At 47.7% G+C, this 20,812-nt stretch overlaps 2 protein-coding genes across 2 annotated transcripts; one reads left to right on the top strand and one right to left on the bottom strand.

Moving 5' to 3' along the window:
• Window positions 1-1,642: 1,642 nt before the first annotated feature.
• Window positions 1,643-6,050, bottom strand: LOC122393369. Its single transcript, XM_043389311.1, has 4 exons — window positions 5,915-6,050; window positions 5,145-5,718; window positions 3,427-3,547; window positions 1,643-2,022 (listed from the first exon to the last, which is right to left on the bottom strand). Exons 2-4 carry the CDS (start codon window positions 5,705-5,707, stop codon window positions 1,729-1,731), a joined length of 978 nt encoding a protein of 325 aa, XP_043245246.1. The 5' UTR covers window positions 5,708-5,718; window positions 5,915-6,050; the 3' UTR covers window positions 1,643-1,728.
• A 3,961-nt stretch (window positions 6,051-10,011) lies between these two features.
• On the top strand, window positions 10,012-19,542 carry LOC122393368. The gene is made up of 4 exons (XM_043389310.1): window positions 10,012-10,121; window positions 14,169-14,742; window positions 15,969-16,089; window positions 19,051-19,542. Exons 2-4 carry the CDS (start codon window positions 14,180-14,182, stop codon window positions 19,339-19,341), a joined length of 975 nt encoding a protein of 324 aa, XP_043245245.1. The 5' UTR covers window positions 10,012-10,121; window positions 14,169-14,179; the 3' UTR covers window positions 19,342-19,542.
• Window positions 19,543-20,812: the final 1,270 nt, after the last annotated feature.

Below are 20,812 nucleotides of genomic sequence, written 5' to 3'. Positions count from 1 at the left end.
AGCCCGCCTGTTCGCAATGTAATACATGCAACGCGTCACTTTACATGCGAAGGTCCGTTTCAGTGCGGACTTTGACGCCGTTTCTATACTAGAGCGCGGCGAAAAATGTTGGGGCGTTTAACGCCACCTCTCCTCCTCCCAGTAACTCATCGGATAAAAAATTATCTCAAATTACTTTCCTTATATGATTTTTTTTTGTTCCAAGCACTTCAATATGTATGCATTTTTTGTTGTTATTTGACAGCATTACAAAACTAGGTTAAAATCACGATGCTGTTAAGAGTAGAACGTGGAGGTCCGGGAGCCACGCCTTACGATACGTTTTAAAATCGGTCTTGGAACAATTTTTAACAGAGCCAATTGATCAACTTGCCCCGTAGGGTGGATCATCAGTCATCTTATCCCACCCCTGGGTAAGCTTGTCAATGTGTATTACTTGTCTCATTCTTTATTAAATGAGCATTTCTAACAAGATAATGCAATATTTCTTGATGAGAAAATAAGCGCGATGGACCAATCTACCATTTGGTACATGAATTAATTTTTCTGCTTTACCTATGGAATTCCATAAAAGAAATGAATAATATAGGCGACTGCACACTCTTTATATCGAATAGCGGTACCGTTCATTTTCTAATGGGCGTTAATGAAGACGATTGGACACTGCCGCCCGAGCCGTGGGCTGTCTTGGATGGCCTGAGACACGGCAGTCATATTCTGAGTTTTGACTGGACGTGACTGGAAGTTTCATCTCATTGTGAAATCTTCTCTGGCTTTAAGGGCGTTGCAAAGTCGCGACATTTCGGGACCGTGCAGAGGTTTACTTACATTTGACGGCATAGGTCAGTGACCTGACCTGGCCTGAAAATGCGGTTGGTGTCAAAATATCCAACTTGAATCAAAATTCAGGTATGCCAAGTTTCAGCTCTTTTTCACCGACATGTTCCAAGCTATCGCGAAAAAACCTATGGAGGAGGCACTCCCCCCCCCCCCTCGGCCAGTGAGTGTTAATACGTGGGAAGAACCACTTAGAGAACACGTTATGGGGCGTTTATGAAAGAGCGCCGGGGAGTGGGTGGGTGCTCATACACCCCTCATACTCCCCCCTCCTCCTCCCCCAACAGGGTGAGGGTTTACTCAAGGGGGCTTCCAGGAGTCGCGCAAGCCGCCCACAAGTCGTTCCCCAAGAAGGCCAGTTAACACATTCCCCTGTCCGGGCTGATGTCCATCCCCTCCCCACCTGCAGGAACCCAGGCAGGCAGTTCCGACTGGAACATACTCCCCCCCCCCCCCTTGGTGACCGTTCGGGCGGGCTGGCTGGTCGCACCTGCATGCCTGTTCTGTGTCAAGGGATCAGCCATTGCCGTGCACCAGTCGATACTCGAATAAGCCGAGTAACAAGGCGTATGATATCTTCTCAATATCCTGAAACTTCACAGCTCATAAATCTTTGCACTGGCGAATCCGAGGGGGCATTCGGGAAATAAGCTCCTCCCGTGGCGTCTGAAAATAACGAAATGTTTGAGAAGAAAGCGGAGTAACTTTTATTGGAAAAAAAATATGCTTTCAATTGCACGGCGCGTAAGGAAGAGTCAAAGAAGCAAGTATAGATAAAAAAAGAAAGGAATCACAGCAAACAAAGTCACAAAAAAGTGAGCGAAGCGCAGGCAAATCTAAACGGGAGAGGTCATGTCTCTCTGACACCGTCTGAAACGAAATTAGCGCCATTCACTCGCGAACAAAGTACTCGGCGGTTGTTTTCCCAGCATCCAGATACGGCTGACCGTAGATGTTGAGCACCGTGAAGAAATATTTTCCTCCCTGGTCCGGTATCAGTGACAGAAGCGCCGAGCCGGCGGAGGGCATCCACGGCAGGACTGCCTTGGTGGGATTGATGGACCCGATAATCGTCACCGATGTCATGTAGTCTGGACTGTAGGCCGACACCTCGAGCGACTGCTGGACCGGCACTGTGCCGTAGAAGCCCTGCTGGTCGGTGCCCTTGGTGAACAGGACCAGAATCTGCCGGCAGAGGGTCGAGACAACTGGTGACATTGGCCCGTCTGCCTCTTGGTCAGTTCGGTCAGTGGGACTGCAGCCATGCTTTTGGTAATTCGCGTTAAGGGACAATGAACAAATTGCTGGATCTGAAATGTGATTACTTACTGATGGGCCTGAGTGTATAAACTTTGTGGTTTTGTCGCATTTGAATCTGGTAGAGTAGTGCTTTGATAAGTGCGCAATAATTTCCTCGCATCAATTTTGGAAAGCGTCGTGCCTGGTCGAAACGTTTTCCAAGTATTACGAGCACCTACACTGAGAAGTGTGAACTGTGAAGCATGTTTATTATTAAACTGCTTTTGTGCTCATGCTTTTAACAACTCCACTGGATTGTGCACACTATTTGGCACTTGGACGCTCATATGGCAGTGGGCATGTGGATTGTGGAAGGTAAGTTGGCAATATGACTAGAGATGTCAATCGGACACCAACTATTTGGTATACCGATACCAAACCGATACCACCTCGGCAGTTGGTATTTCAAGGCGAATGCATTTGGTATTTTGTTGGTATTATGAATACTCAGTTATGTAAGAGAGGCTGAGAATTTGGTAATAAATTTGTATTTTCCTCATATTCCCATGTCCGATCGGTTTCGGTATTTTTCCATGAGTATTGTTGGTATTGGTTTGGTATCGGTATCACGAGTTCCGTAATTGACATCACTAAGCGTGATACTAGAAGTACCCAGGGTATATTGAGTGAAGGGTAGGACGAACTTTGGTAGGAATTTCTAGTATTTCTACTGGAAAACCTACTATATGTGGTCGGGACTAGCAAAAACTTAGTTCAAACTAGAATATGGTAGCGCTTATGGCTGGCAGTTGTGACGCGCACGTGACATTCATTTCTTAAATTTCTAAAATAACAGGTTTTAGGGGCCGATTAGTGGGCAGATACATTCAATTAGCTATTAATAATTGATTATGCAAACATTCAAGAATCTACATCATTCAATTCTAGCCAAAATCACGCGGCGCTCCCAGGATTCGAACTCACGACCCTCCGATCCGTAGCCCGATACGCTACCGACTGCGCTACAGAGGACCGCGCACCGCCGATCGGAGAGGCGGATCGCGGGTGCTGGCGTGCAGAGAAATCTTTACCCTGTACGCCGTAGAAGATCGGCTGGGTTTCGTGAAAAATGGTAGAGGAATTGTCGAAAGAAAATTCATCGATCTATCATTTGAGACTAAGAACCATTGATTCCTTCAAAGGTTGACCGAGATATCGCTCGCTGAAAACAGGCCATTTAACATGTAAACCCTATGGGCTGGTAGGAAATGTACGCCGTGGAGCAGCAGTGCTACCAACTAACTTCGGCGGGGGCCGAAGAAGTACCTACCACGAGCGAAGTCATCTGACCTGAAATGTCGTGTCGACCCCGGCAAGGCTCAGGTCGTTGGCTCGAGACAGTTGCGAGTACGTCGGGTTGTCTGGAGAGTCCACGTTCTGTTCCATCATATTGGTCCGAGACCAAGATCCCCTGTGAAAAAACGCACGTGATAAAATATCTCATAAGACTGTCGGATGTTGTCAAGCGGGCTGTTAGCTCGTCAGGATGTGGATGACCTACCCTCTTCGCCTAGCTTCATTGTGGCCGGAAATAAATCGTCCATCAAGTTTAACCCACGAGCCGCTGGGGGGGGGGGGGGGCATAAAGTTGCCCCCCTTTACGTTTTGTGAAATATCTCCGAAACCTGATGAGCTAACTACGAACGTGAAACTTGGCATAGCTTCAAATGAATACCTAGGCAATGTTTGAGGAAAGTTTGGTAGTTGTAGCACCTAAGATGACGTCACAGTGACGTAATAAAGTTTTGTCGTTTTCCGACATGGACCGTTTCTGATGACGCTGAGCATGAAACTCAACTGTAAATGAACTAGAAAGCACCTGCTGTCATGCTATAACATCTAACTGCACTTCCATCTAGTTTCTGACCAATAATCGACTCTTTATATTCGGTCCCATATATCTGATGTATCGTGAGGAATATGGGACGCGCAAATCTATAATTTCACTTATGACGTCACTGTGACGTCATTTCAAATGGGATCGACACCAAATTTAGACACAACCTCGGCTAGGTATTCAGGAAGATGTATGCAAAGTTTCGCTTCTCTATCTCTTCGCGTTGCGACGATATCGTCGCTGAAGTAAAGGGGGGCAACTATGTGCCCCCCCCCCCCCCAGCGGCCGGCGGGTGGCGCGGAGGCCCAGCGGCCGCCGGGTTAAATTAAATATATAGCAACGGACCGTGGGATGTTGTTAAACGGTTGTTTAATTGTTAGACTGTCGACAGCTCAACTGCTCTGCGTCAAGCTACACCGTGCCCCGAAATAAATTGTCGATGATCCACGTGTAGTTTGTATACCAAAGGGCATATAACCCTATTCAGAGACTACTGTATTACTGGGCTGTGCACGGATGTACGAGAGCAGGCTGTGCCTTAGGTATCCCAGGAAAATATTAATCTGCAGTGCAAATACCTTGAGGAAAATGGAACACTTACCTTAGTATGTCCTTTACTTTTGGAGTAACGCACAATCCACTTTCAACTCGTGCTGTTTCGGTGTCATTTCATGCTTTAACTTACGTCTGGATATATTTAATGTTGCAAGGGTGTATGACTACTGATGAACTGTGCGTGATGCTTACTTGATTATTTGACCAAAATACGTGGTAATTGATTCAAAGCGTGCAATTTGCTGGTTTGAATTGGCAATGGCTGAAGTGCGTATGTTAACACACTGTAGGCTTTATACGATTGAGCGATTTGCTTCATGGATTGTTCCATGTCAAGGCCTGGCTACACTATGCGTTTTCTGCGTGCGTTTTTTTTTTTTTGCGCGTTTGCGGGTTTCGCGTAATATCGCTCGAAAGAATAAACGGTATTTCGTTTTTGTGATGTTTTCATATTAAAGTTTAGTTGAAGTAAGAGTTACATTAACTTTTGTATGTAACTAATGTAAAAGTTTAATTATTTATACCTTTTTTCTAGAACGATATTACGGAAAAAACGCAAATCCGCAAAAAAAACGCACGCAGAAAACGCGTAGTGTAGCCAGGCCTTCAGACTTACTTTCCACCGGTCATTCTGGAGATGAGCGTCCATCCATCGATGCCCGAGTGAGAGGCGCAGTAGTACTTGGTCGTCACGCCGTCCAGAGAGCCGTAGTAGACGTCGTTCATCGGCGCGCCCATCGTCTCGGCCAGGTCACGGCAGGTCACCGTCAGGTCATCGGTGCAGACTCGGCCGTGACACCGGTCGCCGGCGGCGGCCGGGTCGACGCAGTCCGAGTCGTGTCGACAAAACTGCAGGTGGTTGGAGCGGCCCGGACGGACGAACAGCGCGCTGTCGGCGTCGACGGTGATCCGGGAAAAGTCGGGCACCGAGGAGTAGAGTCGACAGGCGCCGCTGACGGCGTTGAAGCTGATGCTGGAGCAGGTGTCGTGGTGGTGGCAGAGCGCGCAGCACGCGCAGCTGGAGGGGACGGTCAGCTGGGGCACCACCAGCTCGGCGTCGGCCATGGTGCCGTTCTGCAGCACCGTCTCCATGCAGGCCCGGCTCGGCGGTATCAGTAGCAGCAGGCTCAGCAGGAGGAGCCGCGGAGACGGCGGGTCACACGCCCGACCACCGGCCATGGCCACCCACCCTTGGAACGGGAACACGAATGTAATGAAATTTATGATGGGAAATAACGTGAAATGTAACGACCGAGCCTGTTTGGAAGGTTGATTTCATATAAGACAAAATTACATTTATACCAAATAAATATATCAAACTTTGCTCTCAGATTTCCGTAACGTTTCGATCCGCTCGTCGTCTCGTTCGCTCTCCCTCAAACCGACCTGATTTTGGACTATGGTCAACGCTTCAAAGAAGATCCTGTCCAATAGCACAACGGCGAGCACCCAGCAGGTGCCCCGTCGACTCCAGTGTGACATGGCAGACCCGGTAGGCCTCGCCAGACTTGCTGATGTGTGTGTTGTCAGTGGCAACATTGGGCATTGGCAGGCCGTCCACCCCGTGAAAACGAACAACCTCACCTCAGGCAAGGGCATGGGGTGCGACAGTATGGGCCACAGGGTACAACGGTTTAATCCGTGTAGGACGAATTACTCTAGATAGCACGTTTTATGTCCTCGCGTCACTCAAATCAGCTTCGCCGCAAGGGACAATGCCAGTGGGTGATTTGCATCACGTCGTAAGCCCATTTCAACCGACCTCCAAATGAGCTTTTCCATGTAGCACGGTCCTCGTGACCGTACAAAATTTGATTAGATAGCTAGTGTAGCTCATGAGGCGAGCTGCACATTACAAAGCGTTGTCAAATAAAGTGGATTGCATGCAAGAATGCAAAAGGGGACGGTGGTCTTCAGTTAACCTTCCGTCCGGTGAACATGTCATTTCAGAATTCAGGGAACTGATTACCGCCACCACTTGACAAACATGAATGGGTGATTGTCAGTGTTGTTAATGTGAGTGCCACTTAAGCAGATAAAAACGGACTTGGCAGCTGTCATTTGAAAAACGTGAATCTGCCATTCATTGGAGCTTTTTGGGTATTACAGCACTGTGTCACTCATGTTAGTTTTGGCGCCAAAGAACAAAGCGCAAGGGATGATTTGCATCGCATCGTGGCACCTACCCATTCCCGCGACTTGGAAATAAGCTGTAATTAAGTCAAATTATTTTATATGTAGCGCGGGCCATGTGATGATAAATTGGATTGGATAATCTGCATGGCTATCTGCAGCGGCGGGTTGAAATTGCAAAGCGCTGTCGAATAGAGCGGGTTGCATGCAGTAACTTAAAGCGGGTTAGCTGTCTTCAGCAAACCTTCCGGCTAAATAACGTGTCATTTTTGGGGACGTGGCTACCGATACCGTTTCACAAACATTGAATTGGTGATCGCCAAAGTCGGGAATGTGAGTGCCCAGTGCCCACTTACATACTGAAAGTGTTCTGGGCAGCCGACATAACCACAGGTCGTTTGAAATAGACAACAGTATTCGTTTGAAATGTTTTTTTCTATTGATAGGAAAAATTCAACTCACCAGTCATCGGTGTCTTTTTTACAGCATAAGGCATAAGAGGCAAGAGCGAACGGTTCGTTTTTTTATTCATTCATTTGTTAACTTGTTAAAAATATATTTTTATCATTGTTTTCGGTATTGGCGACACTGCCGTTGTTTTGAAGAACGCATACAGGGTGTCCCGAAATTGATGCGCGGTTGGCATCACCTATAATGTTCTCCCTCACGGGCACTGAACGAATGGAATTTTACCGGTTTCGGCACCAGGGGCACCTGGCCAATCACGTGGTCACATGATCCCACGGGCTGACCTGACCTCGACCGGTAGTGGGTGCGAGAGGTCATTCTTGTCCAGACAGACAGCACAGATAGACCGCATATCGCCAATGGTGAAAGATCACAAGCCGCCGATCCGCTACCGCGCGGTGGGGATGGTCAAGGGGGTATGACCCAGGTTCAGGTTGCAAGAGAACTGGGTGTCAACATTGCGACAATTAGACGCTGGATGGCCCGCGACCGATCGGGGGAGACCCTCGAGAGCCGCACAGGTCGAGGCCGAAAATCCGCCTTGAGCCGAGTAGCGAAGATTGTCATCGCAAAGTCGACCTTCAAAAGGCACCATTCGACAAGAGTGCTGGCGAGAAAACTGACGGAGAGGCAGCACCCAGCAGCTGTCCACCGGTATCTGAACTCTGAAGGGTATCCTGAAGCTCAAGCCGCTCAAGCTCAGGGTGCAGCCCCGGCTTACCGTGGAACAGAAGCGCCGGCGGTTGGATTTCGCCAAGGCCCACAAAAACTGGACCATTCAGGACTGGAGACGCGTCCTTTTTAGTGACGAGGCACCGTTTGAGGTCTTCCAAGTCCCTGACCGCTAGAACGACCGGGTCTGGTCGAACAGCAGCTCTGAGCGGCCCGCTGTCGAAACCGTGAAGCATCCGCTGAAGATCCTCGTCTGGGGCATGATGAGTTACAGAGGCCTCTCCGATCTTCACCAGGTGCCGCGGCGACAGACCGTGACCGCTGACTACTATGTCAGCGAGGTGCTGGAGAAAACCGCCGCCAAAACGATGAAGCGGAAAAAGGAAAAAGGGCCACCAACAGAAGTCAAACTCCTGCCTGACATGTCAAGGGCCATTTTCCAGGAGGACGGAGCTCCAGCTCATCACGCTAAGAAGACCCAGGACTGGTGCGGCGCGAACTTCCCAGGCTTCTGGGAAAAGGGGACATGGTCTGGCAACAGTCTAGACCTGTCCCCGATCGAAAACCTCTGGGCGATTGTCAAGGAGGAGCTCAGCAAGTTGCCGCCGGCCAGCTCAGAAAAGACGCTGTTTCGGAACGCGCAAACGGCATGGCGGAGTGTCAAGGGAGAGACGCTCGACAACCTTATATGCGGCATGCCAGAGCGGATGAGACAGTGTATACGACTGAAGGGGGCCTATATTGGCAAATAAACCATGACCTGAATTCAAGTATTTTATCTGTTATTGAGAATTAAACAACCGCGCATCAATTTCGGGACACCCTGTATGCAGTAAAGACAATGCATAATTTGTCTTTATCGCGAGCATGTCAAATTATTTCTAAACGACTTCGCGTGAGTGCAAAACGAGTCTTATCCACATCAACCGAAAACTCGGAGGCAACAGTGGCTTGATCCGGGTCGCACCGGCCGGCCGGACCGCCTTTGAGGTGCTTCTGCACCTATAAAGGTATTAACGGCATTCCTTCGCAATCATCAAATCGTTTAGAAAGCGTTATTCTTTGCAAATTGCAGGGTAGATGCCATATGGGTAGACGGGATAGGTATATGGGTAGGCATTCATTTTTTATTTATCTTTACTAGAACAAAAGTTATAAGCGGAAAAAAAAAACTTTTGGCGCGTTTTAGTAAAATTTTTAGATTTATACCCCAACCCCTTCCCCTGAATATTAACCTAGAGTCACCAAAGTTGATCAGTGGCAAGATTGATTTTCAACGGGCCAATCAGCCCTGTAAATTTGGCGTTTCTAATTGCCATAGGGGCAAATCGCCAACGTTATGAAATACATAGGCCTTGGTCTGGCACGGGTTATAACCACTCATATTCTCTATTACATAAACTAAGTACCTACACCAGGCTCCAGGTAATCCATAAAAAGCACTACAGCAGCAGTGCATTGCTAGCCTGTCGAAAGCGCGGCCAGCGCGGCGGGTGCATTGTCTGCTGGTTGGGTAGGGGTGGGGTACGGGCGGGGTACGGGTGGGGTAGGGGTGGGGTGCGGGCGGGGTAGGTACTGGGGCACGGGTGGGGTACGGACTACGGGCGGGGTACGGGCGGGGTACGGGTGGGGTACGGGTGGGGTACGGGCGGGGTACGGGTGGGGTGCGGGTGGGGTAAGGGCGGTGTACGGGCGGGATACGGGTGGGGTACGGACTACGGGCGGGGTACGGGCGGGGTACGGGCGGGGTACGGGCGGGGTACGGGCGGGTCGACCACAGACCGCCCAGTGCGGGCTGGTCGCCCAGAGACCGAACTGCCGTCCCTAACCCGCGGCATGCGAGGGTGGTCACGCCGGCACGGCGCACTGCGCGCATGCACAGTGACGGCAGTGCACCACGACGCACCTCAGGCCGGCACCAGTGGTGACAAGCGGCTGGCGCGCGATACGCACGGTGGGTGGATTATCGGTATGCGAGGTTTATTTGCTAGAATTTAGTCAAAAGGAATGTATTTTTATCATGAACATTTTTCTTTGAAGCGCTTGGCTACTTTAGGTAGAGATTTGATAAAACCGTCGAATAAATTTGACATTTTTACGACGCACCGTACAAACAAACCAAATAGAAGAGACACTTCGCGCAAAAATTTGCGAACTTGTTAAAAACTAAGCTATCTGATATTTCCTCGTTCTGTTCTTCTTCAAGCCCCTACTGTTAATAACGGGGAGAACCGTCCAAGACGCCCTTCTTGAAGAAAAGCCCCTCGCAACATCACTGGTTTATTTACCACGCACTAGCCGTTTTCACGACGACTATTTGGTAGGTACACATTTGGTTTACATTTGGCGCAGAGTTGTTCAACTTGGGTTCATTGTGTTTTAGTAGTTGGGGCATTCCACGATAGATCGTACCACTTTTTCCCAATTTGACACCCTCATCTCTCGGATTTTGGCGATAATTGGTCTAAGGGATAATCAGGGGCTCTGAATCCTCCTGTGACAATTCCAGGCTTATCAGATGAGTAGTTTTTTAGTTATAGTGTATAACATGTTTTGGATCTTGCGTTGCAGCGCCAAGTTTGGCGGGCTGTAACTCTACGACGGATAATCCAAATGCCAAATGCTATACGGCATTGAACTTGCATTGAAACAAAGAATAATATGCATTTTTGAAATTTTGAAATATAAACTATTTTTGATATATAACACCTCGAGCTTCCTTTCATTTGCATTTTTATGCCTTTGGGACCAATTTTTTTTTGAATTTTTATTTTCTCAAAAGCATTTTTGGATCATTTTTAATTAGTGTGCAAAAAATTAGGAAGGTGTTCTCTCTATAAATGTACTTATTTTGCGTTACCGTAATGGTCTCAAATTGTGATTTCGGGAAGAGAGCCTACAAATGGCGTGGTAAAGCTGCCCAGTGACATCACTGGTTACTGAAAGTTCAATTGAAGTCATTTGTGCCCGACTTTTGCATTGTTGACCTTGCGTGACGTCATTCGTACGTCACTAGGGTCATAAGAAGAGTTTTTCGTCAATAACTCTCGATCAAATTGAACTAGAGAGACGGGAAAGCTACCAATGGACTCGGGAAGACCTTGCGAATCGAATGATGTGCAATATGATCTCATTCACCCAGATTCGTGACCTGAACCGACTGTTAACCATCTCTGTGGCGGCGCTGTTTGTCCAGCGCTGCGCTGGTTGGCTTTGCCGCGGACTCGGGCGGTCACGTGATGCCCGGGGGCTGGCTGCTGGCTGGGCCGCCCGGTCGGAGAGCGGAGCCAAATACACGGCAGTGTGCTGACCCGAGATCAGCGACTTATGCTGACCTTACCAGAACAAACAGTATACCATTCGACGCGCCGGAGCAAGGCAAACACAAAGATGCTAAAATCGCGGCTCTGCGACCATTTGTTGCGAAGTTATCTACCAAAAACCGGACCCGTAATTTGGGTCACTTAAAATGACCTCAGGGCTCACCAATGAACCCGAGACCTTAAAATGTGGTATCATTCGATGCATCTTGTAACGGCGCACAAGCTCGTTTTTTCCGCAAGGTTCTAGCTCCATTAGAGGCGAAACGGCGAGCTGGGGTCGTACCGACCCCCCGGAAACCCTTTTTGTATGCATTAAAATGAGGAACTTATAGAAAGAACACCTTTCTAATTTTTTGCATGTCGATTTTAAATGACCTGAAGTTTATTTTGAAGAAATAAAAATTGCAAAAATTTTGGTCCCAAGGGCCATTATAGACAATTTAAAAAAATATTACGACTTTTTTCAATATGTAAAGCTTTTCTTTCCAATTTTAAAAAGGCTGTATTTATCTTTGATTCATCGTTAGTTCAAAGCTGTTTACCGTTTGTTGCTTGCTTAGCTCGTTTTTGAGTTATAGCTCATCAAACCCACCCTTACAATCTGAAGTTTAGAAAATATTATGCAATATAACTCAAAAAGTTTTCATCTGAGAAGTCTGATATTTTGGCAGGTGTTTTTGGAGCCTATGAGTACCCCTAGTACCAATTTTCATTCAAATCTGAGCGATGAGGGTGACGGGCCTGGTACGATCTATCGTGGAATGCCCCAGTTATCAGCTAGGGTTGCACTAGTTTTTCATGTACCCGATTTTTTTAAATCATCAAAGATCGGATATTTTTTCGATTAAAACACAAAAATATATTAATAATATGAAGATATTTGTTATAAAAGAGATTTGGTGCAGATTTGATTAAAGTTGGTGCATTTGCCAGATCCCTAACCCGTCGTAAAAATGGCTTCTATTGATTAAATTGCTATAGCCCCGTCTCTTCGCTACTAAGAAAAATTATATTTAAAGCTCTAGGGTGTTTCAAACCACCATGAATGAGTTTTTGCAAGGCCCTTGCAAACGGAGCGTCTTACATTACGGTTATGTAAGGTGCCCCACTTGCGTTGTTACCTGGTAATTAAGTAGCAAATTCCCAGACAATGCATCTACATAACCGGCTTAATTCTGTAGCACTCTATCTTTTAAGATAGGAGGAACGTATTTATGTCAGTAGTCAAACTTTTTAACCCGCGCCTTGCTGGTGGTCTAAGTTTTTCGTGCCGTGCTAAAGGGGGATTCACGCCCCCCGTCTAACTCAGCTCCTGCGGTCGGCGGTAAGCATAATTCTAAGGAGCGTCAAAAATAATGAAGAAAACACTTTGATCATTTTCAAGTCAGGTGAAAGGTCAGGTCACCAGAGGTCATCAAAGGTAAAATGTTGCCTATTTCAACTTTTTTTCCTCGAAACAGCGCAACATACCTGGGAAACCAATAAAGATACAGCGCCGTGGAAAAGCGCATTCGATAGTCCTTTGAACTCTTTTTCCGAAGTGCGCACTCAGATCTGACCGAAGATCAACGGTTTAGCCTCCAGTGAGCAAAAAACTAGAATATAGCCGTTTTACGAAAAAAAAGTTTTCTGCAATAACTTTTGACTCAAGAAAGTCACATTACCTTTGCCAGAATCGTGCTCCTCTTGTCGAGACGCGTCGAATGAACTATAATTTGACCCTTGAAGGTCGTTTTGAAAATTTGACCTCAGGTCAAGGTCATGACCTGACCGGAGAAGGTCATGGTGCATATCAGTCGATCCGTATCGTCAAGCTGAACACATCTGATATGTTTTTATCGCTCTGGCAGGCCTCTATCAAAAGTTATCTTAAAAAACTACTGGGTACCTTTCATGACCCAAGATGACCTCATGGACATAAGAAGAGGTACCAGGTGCTGTTTTCTGGTTCAGTGTGTCATTTTTACTTGTATGAGAGTGTTTAGTAGGCATGAATTTCGTTAAAAAGAGGCCCATTTCATTGACTTAAAATGGAGAGGTCGCAAAATTGACCTGACCTTAAAAAAAATATCACAATTCCGAGATAAATATCGTACATATACTGTTACTCTTATCAATCGCTGAAAGTTTGAAAGCGATCGATCAGTCGGTAAAGCAATGGCGAGCATTTGAACCTTTTCTAAGGTGACCTAGTGACCTGACCTTGAACGACCAGCGCGCGGCGCCTAATTTTTTTTCACAAGATGCGCAGAAAAGATGTATGATAAGGTGTCTCAAAAACGGCGGAGCGCAGCACCGATATTCGCAAAAAAAAACTGGGGTGGGGGGCGTGAAAACGCCCCCATGCACGGTCCAGTTAAGAACACAATGGGATGGAGAGCCGGGTAAAAGGGCAATCCTTAGCACTTGCAAAATTGTTTGCTTAAAAAGTGTACCATCGCAAAATATCTATCCAGGCCTTCTCGATATTTCTTGCATCGTTTCACCTTAGCTAGCAACAGCCCATTGCAATAGCTTTTTTAATGTGAGAAATGTAGTAGTGTTCGCCATGGGCCGGGCCAGCCCAATGGGCCATGGGCTGGGCTGGCTACGGGCTGGGCTGGGCCCTCAAATATGAGGGATCGATGGGCTGTGGATGGGCTGGGCCAAGAACTGTAGTGGAGTCAGGGGTTCGCAACTGAGACAAAAATTATAACTACATAGCTTATTACTGTGCAAGACTCAAAAACGAGTTAATGTGCATGCAATGTGCATTGCATTGTGCATGCTGCTCGCAAAAACATTGTTTCTTTGCTACCTTTCGATACCTATGTGGTGTCAATAATTTCTCATGCATTCATTTTTGACGGATTGGGCCGGGCTGGGCTTTGACGCTTTAACCATGAATGGGCTCGGGCTGGGTTGGGCTGTGAACCCATGGGCTTGGGCTGGGCTGGACTGGGATTTTACGGCCCGTGGCGAACACTGAAATGTAGGCATGTAAAACGACGGTATGGGCGTTGCAGGTCATGGTGTTTTCATTACATTCGTGTTCCCGTTCCAAGGGTGGGTGGCCATGGCCGGTGGTCGGGCGTGTGACCCGCCGTCTCCGCGGCTCCTGCTGCTGAGCCTGCTGATACTGATACCGCCGAGCCGGGCCTGCATGGAGACGGTGCTGCAGAACGGCACCATGGCCGACGCCGAGCTGGTGGTGCCCCAGCTGACCGTCCCCTCCAGCTGCGCGTGCTGCGCGCTCTGCCACCACCACGACACCTGCTCCAGCATCAGCTTCAACGCCGTCAGCGGCGCCTGTCGACTCTACTCCTCGGTGCCCGACTTTTCCCGGATCACCGTCGACGCCGACAGCGCGCTGTTCGTCCGTCCGGGCCGCTCCAACCACCTGCAGTTTTGTCGACACGACTCGGACTGCGTCGACCCGGCCGCCGCCGGCGACCAGTGTCACGGCCGCGTCTGCACCGATGACCCGACGGTGACCTGCCGTGACCTGGCCGAGACGATGGGCGCGCCGATGAACGACGTCTACTACGGCTCTCTGGACGGCGTGACGACCAAGTACTACTGCGCCTCTCACTCGGGCATCGACGGATGGACGCTCATCTCCAGGATGACCGGTGGAAAGTAAGTCTGAAGGCCTGGCTACACTACGCATTTTCTGCGCTTGTTTTTTTGCGGGTTTGCGTTTTTCCGTAATATAGTTGTAGAAAAAAGCTATAAATAATATAGCTTTTACATTAGTTACATACAAAAGTTAATGTAACTCTTATATCAGCTAAAATTTAATATGGAAAACATCACAAAAATATAATATCGTTTATTCTTTAGAACGAAATTACGCAAAACCCGCAAACCCGCAAAAAACGCACGCAGAAAACGCAAAGTGTAGCCAGGCCTTGAAGGGGAACAGTCCGTGAAGCAAATCGCTCAATCGTTTAAAGCCAATAAGTGTGTAAACAAACGCACTTCAGCCATTGCCAATTCAAACCAGCTAATTGCACGCTTTGGATCAATTACCACGTATTTTGATCAAATAGTCAAGTAAGCATTAGGTACGCATAGTTCATCAGTAGTCCGTCATACCCCCTGGCAACATTAAGCATATCCAGACGTAGGTAAAGCATGACACATAATGACACCGAAACAGCACGAGTTGATAGTGGATTGTGCGTTCCTTCAAAAGTAAAGAACATTTCAATGTAAGTGTTCCATTTTCCTTAAGATATTTGCACTGCAGATTAACATTTCTCTAGAATAACTAAGGCACATGCTGCTCTATTACATCCGTGCTCAGTCCAGTAATACAGTAGTCTTTGAATAGTGTTAGGTATATGTCTTTGGGTATACAAACTGCACGTTGATCATCGACAATTTATTTCGGGGCACGGTGTAGCTTGACGCAAAGCAGTTGAGCTGTCGACAGTCTAACAATTAAACAACCGTTTAAAAACATCCGACGGTCCGTTGCTATATATTCAATTTTAACTTAATAAAGATACGAACTAAATCAACCGAGCTAAGCATATACACACAAAGCACCTTGGAACCCAGGGAAGCGATAAATGCACCCCAAATGCTGCCGCCTGTGACGCTAGCCTTATAACATAAATGACGTCAAAGGTAATACCTGAGCGTGCAACGTGACACCGCAACGTGGCTGAACGATTCATACGTGAAATGCAGTTGATTTGCTGTAAAATGAGACATGTCAAAGCTGAAATGTAACAGCTGTAAGGTACAACCAAAAGTGGCTCACTTTGTGCCGGCCAAGGCCGCATATACCTACATGAGAACTCTTCATAACTAACGAATGCACGAATTTTGACCTGCTGCCGCGCTTTTTCTCACAGGGGATCTTGGTCTCGCACGAACATGATGCAACGCAACGTGGACTCTCCAGATAACCCGACGTACTCGCAATTGTTCCGAGCCAACGACCTGAGAGCCGCCGGGGTCGACACGACATTTCAGGTCAGTTAACACCGCTCGAGGCGGTGCCACGTCGCTGGCCTACTTTCTTAAACCTGCATAGACCTATATGAGTCTATATATGATGTATATGTTACAGGCAAAGTGAAAACTCGGGCATTTTGCAAAATGCCTAGGCAATTTGCAAAATGCCCAGGCAATTTGCAAAATGCCTGACCGGCCAGGCATTTTGCAAAATGCCTAGGCAGTTTGCAAACTGCCTGGCCCACCAGGCATTTTGCAAACTGCCTGAAATTATTTTCTCAGGCAGTTTGCAAAATGCCCGACATCGAACTCACACCAGCGACGATGCGTAAGCATTATTGTAAGTGCCGCTTACAGGGGTTAATCACAAGCGATACGCACCAAGTAGGAGGACACACCGAGTGAGACATTCTCCGGGTAGCGCTGCCGAGTTCAGGGTCACTGAGCCCCAGGCAGCGGCCCGACCGCCGCGCCGGCTGCCGGGCGCCCGGCGCGGTTTTATCGGTAAACACGCGTTAAAGGTAGTGTGCCAGCTTTCTTGGACCGTATGGAGTTAATGGCCCAGATAAGGAGAACCGGATTTTTAGAACTTATCCATACCTTCAAAACTCATGGAAACGTCTTAAATTCTTCAAATTTTGAGTACCCCAGTGCGAAATTCGCCCCGACGGGTTGTCGGTCGTACCCCAACCACATTTCACACCACTATGAACAATAAATGCACACACTGAAATCGCTATTACCGATATGCTCATCCAATCAAGTTTCGATAAACCCGTTCATCATCATCTCCTGCGGTTTCGAACACGCCTGTTAGGTGGCTTCTGATGCTCGTCGAGGTCGGAATTTCCAAATACGCGTGGTGCGTCGGGCCGCGCGCTCTGACTTCGGCCAAGAAAAATGCGTCAGCTGATCATTGTCATTTCTGCCACTTGCGTGTGGTGAAATGGGGTCATAACTTATAAGACGGCTTTTTCATATCAATTATTTTACATAAAATCATATTTCAAACCATAAATAATGTTCGACAGCCAAATAAAAGAAACAATACAATACGGGCTTACAGTTTAAGGCTCGACATTGTGTTGTCTACGATTAGACAGCTGATAACTCATTCCCGTACGTCGTATGGTCGTAACACTATAATGACCTTTGCTTATTGTCACAAGTGCGCCGCATTCGCGATTGTTGCCCGACGCCTGTTTGCAGGTGAGCCCACTACAGTTGTTATACATATCTAAAAACCGAAAAACTTTTAGGCGAAAAAGGCACTATTCCAGGCCCATTTTTTTTTGCGATATTAGGTAAAAACAGAAGCTTCTTATCCTAGGAAAAATAAAATGGGAAATCTTTCAAAGGTGGCACACTACCTTTAAACATGGTAATGTTTCTAAGAGCCTTGATGACTCTGGAAATACTTTGGGTAGATCTGATCAGAAAAGAATGTTCTTTCGATGTATGGTAGTTTGATTGGCGGGCCACACGCCTACATTATCAATGCATTGTGACTGTGTAAAGATGAACATGTCCGTTGAATGTAAAACTTGTTATTTCTAAGCGTCTTTTTATTATAAAGGTGTGCACGTGGGTCGTGGATGACCAAAAACTTGCTTTTCTGGAAAAGCCATATGTTCTTTTAGTCTATGGAATGTATCTCATCGCATTCCAATGCATTGTTTATAAATGCTGTTTTTCCTGAAATGTACCAAAAATGGCTAATTTCTCAAGATATAGACTATTTCTTTCCACATGACACGTGATTAACAAAAATGCTTATTGGATACGATGTCTCTGTTCTATCGATCGAGCTGGCAACCCCGTGTCACTGCGGCCCTCTGTTGCCGTGATGTAAGTAAGCACGGGAAGCGAAGAATGTCGGGTCAATATTCGGCCGGTCGCCGCGTTTTTCCGCGCCCATGTTTTTTTCTGTGCCCTGCTCCGCGCCCCATCACAGCATTCGTACACACGCACGGCTACAACTCCGTATACGAAAAGTATAGGGAGACGTTGGCTCAATCTACACAGTCCATTCAGTAGTGGCTCCATCTCGACGGAAGTGGCGGAAGACGTGGGTATATTCGTAAATATTGAATGTGCTTGGGGCTCAGGCACATGGGAACGACGTGGTCAACGCCTGTGGTAAACAAAAACGGTAAAATAAATCAATCACAACTCAGGCATTTTGCAAAATGCCTGACCCGCCAGGCATTTTGTAAACTGCCTAGGCAGTTTGCAAAATGCCTGGTGGGTCAGGCAGTTTGCAAATTGCCTAGGCATTTCGCAAAATGCCTGGCCGGTCAGTCATTTTGCAAATTGCCTGGGCATTTTGCAAAATGCCTAGCCGGTCAGGCATTTTGCAAATTGCCTAGGCATTTTGCAAAATGCCCGAGTTTTCACTTTGCCTGTAACATATACATATATGATATATGAACGTCCAGTGCCTAAGTGCGTGCACAATATAGTGCACATGTTGAAAGTATGCGAACACATGTTGGTAAATGATGCCTAAATCCCAAATTAATGCGCCGAAGGCATTTCCCACTCCTCAGATCATCCCTAAACGAGATTCAAAGACAAAGAAACCACAAAGTTTATACCTTCACTTTCAGGTTTATCAATAAGTTACCATATTCCAAATCCAGTTATCCGCTTAGGTATACATATATTATATAGATAGAACTCTACATACCTATGTAGAGGTCTATGCTGCTTATTATTCATTAGCCACAGAAGCATAGGCGGCGGAACGAGGGTGGCCCCTTTGATTTTTTTTTTTGAATTTTAACATTAGCCCTATGGGCGTTGCATGGAAAGAATGGGATCCAAAGTCGGCAGTGCCCCCCCCCCTTAATTGAAGGCGTTCCTCCGCCACTGCACAGAAGCACCAAAAGTGACCGGCCCCACCGACAGCCAGAGACCACCAGCACAGGCGCCACGACTTCACTGCAGCCGTCTGCGTCTGTCTCTCTGTGCCGGCAGATTCTGGTGCTGTTCGACACGAGCGTCGGTTTCCACGGCACGGTGCCGGTCCAGCAGTCGCTCGAGGTGAACACCTACACGGGAACCAGCTCCGTGACCTCGGTGACCCTCATCGGAGCGATGGACGCCGCAAAGGCTATCCTGCCGTGGATGCCCAGCGCCGGAAACGCCCTGCTGTCACTGACCACGGATCAGGGGTCGGTGTACTATTTCCAGACGCTGATCAACACAGCCGGTACGCCGTACCTGGGCTCGGCTCAGACCAATTCCGAGTACTATGTTCGGGAGTGAATGACGCTAATTTCGTTATAATTTCGTTTCAGACTCTGTGAGACTCTCCCCAGTTGGATCTGGCTGTTTTGTTGGCTATGTGTCTTTGTTTGCTGTGATTGATTACATTTAGTCTTGAAGGCCGCGCAGTTGATTAATTCGTTCAGTTATGATTCCTGACAAGTCATCTATCACCTTCATGGAGCTATAAATATAGGCGAATACGAGCTGCGAGTCTGGAAAACGGGAACCAGGTAGAAATCATTTTGATGAAGTTGATCGTCCGTGAAATCAATGTGCGCTTACCAGTTGGCAGTTTTACAAGTAATTCACTTGCCAATCTCGCCAATCCCGTGCTGTGTTCAAACTTCAAAGGGACGTTTACCGTAAGGGTCGAACTTCACCTACGCCGGGCCGGTGCTCGGCGCCAGCCGCGCCAGGCCGGGGGAGGGGCGTTTGAACACCCCTCCTCCTCCCTTTCTAATTCGGCTCCTCGGCCACGTAGCGAAACGATACGCGATAAGCGGCATGTGAAATAATGCCACAAATCACGACGAAAGCACTTCAGTCAATTTTGGGGTCAGGACAAAAGTCAGGTCACCAGAGGTCATCAAATGAAAAATGTTGCCATTTCAACATTTTTTTTTCTCGAAATGCGGCACATAGCTCGGGAACCAATAGAGCTACAGCGCCGCATAAATGCGCAATCGATAACCCTATTAACGCTCTTTCTAAGTAGCGATCTCAGATTTGACCTGGGAGTCGCGGTTTGGCCTCCAGGGGGCAAACCGCGAAAAATAACCGTTTTTAACGAAACACGTTGTTCTGTAATAGCTTTTGACCAAAGAAAGACATTTGTTCTGCCAGCACCGTGTCTCTATCGTCAAAACGTGTCGAATCAACAATTAGTTGACTTTGAAAGGTCAATTTCAGAATTTGACCTAAGGCCAAGGTCATGACGTGACTACCCAGTAAACATGCCGACGTCGGCCCGACGTCGGGCCGAGGCTCGGCCCGTTCAACCTCGGCCCGACATCGGCTGGACGTCGGGTATGCCCGCATGTACCGACGTCCAGCCGAAGTCCAGCTGACGTCGAGCCGACGTCGGGCCGAGGTCGTCTGCCGAGGTTGACGAGATCGTTTGTCGTTGGACCGACGGGGCCGACGTCGGCATGTTTATTGGGACCACGCGCCAAAAATATCAACCGGCGGCGGGATTCGAGCCCCAGTCGCCGACGTCGGCATGTTTACTGGGACAACGCGCCAAAAGCATCAGCCGGCGATTGGATTCGAACCCCTTGTCACTTGAACGCGAGGTTAGTGCGCTAACCACTACACCACGCAGCCAGATGGCGAATTTAGTTTGTTTTGTTGGGTTATGCCCTTTGGGTCTGACGAGACCATTTCAGAGCCGGAAGGATGATAGGATGGAGACATTGGTCTTCTTGGCGAGCACCCTGGGTCCAGTTCATATAGAGTCCCATTGCTGTTA

This window comes from Amphibalanus amphitrite, unplaced genomic scaffold, assembly GCF_019059575.1.
Source record: "Amphibalanus amphitrite isolate SeventyFive unplaced genomic scaffold, NRLGWU_Aamphi_draft 000532F_arrow, whole genome shotgun sequence".
Taxonomy (NCBI): Eukaryota; Metazoa; Arthropoda; class Thecostraca; order Balanomorpha; family Balanidae; genus Amphibalanus; species Amphibalanus amphitrite.
Note: the sequence above shows the minus strand (reverse complement) of the source record. Positions and strands in the feature narration are given on the sequence as shown.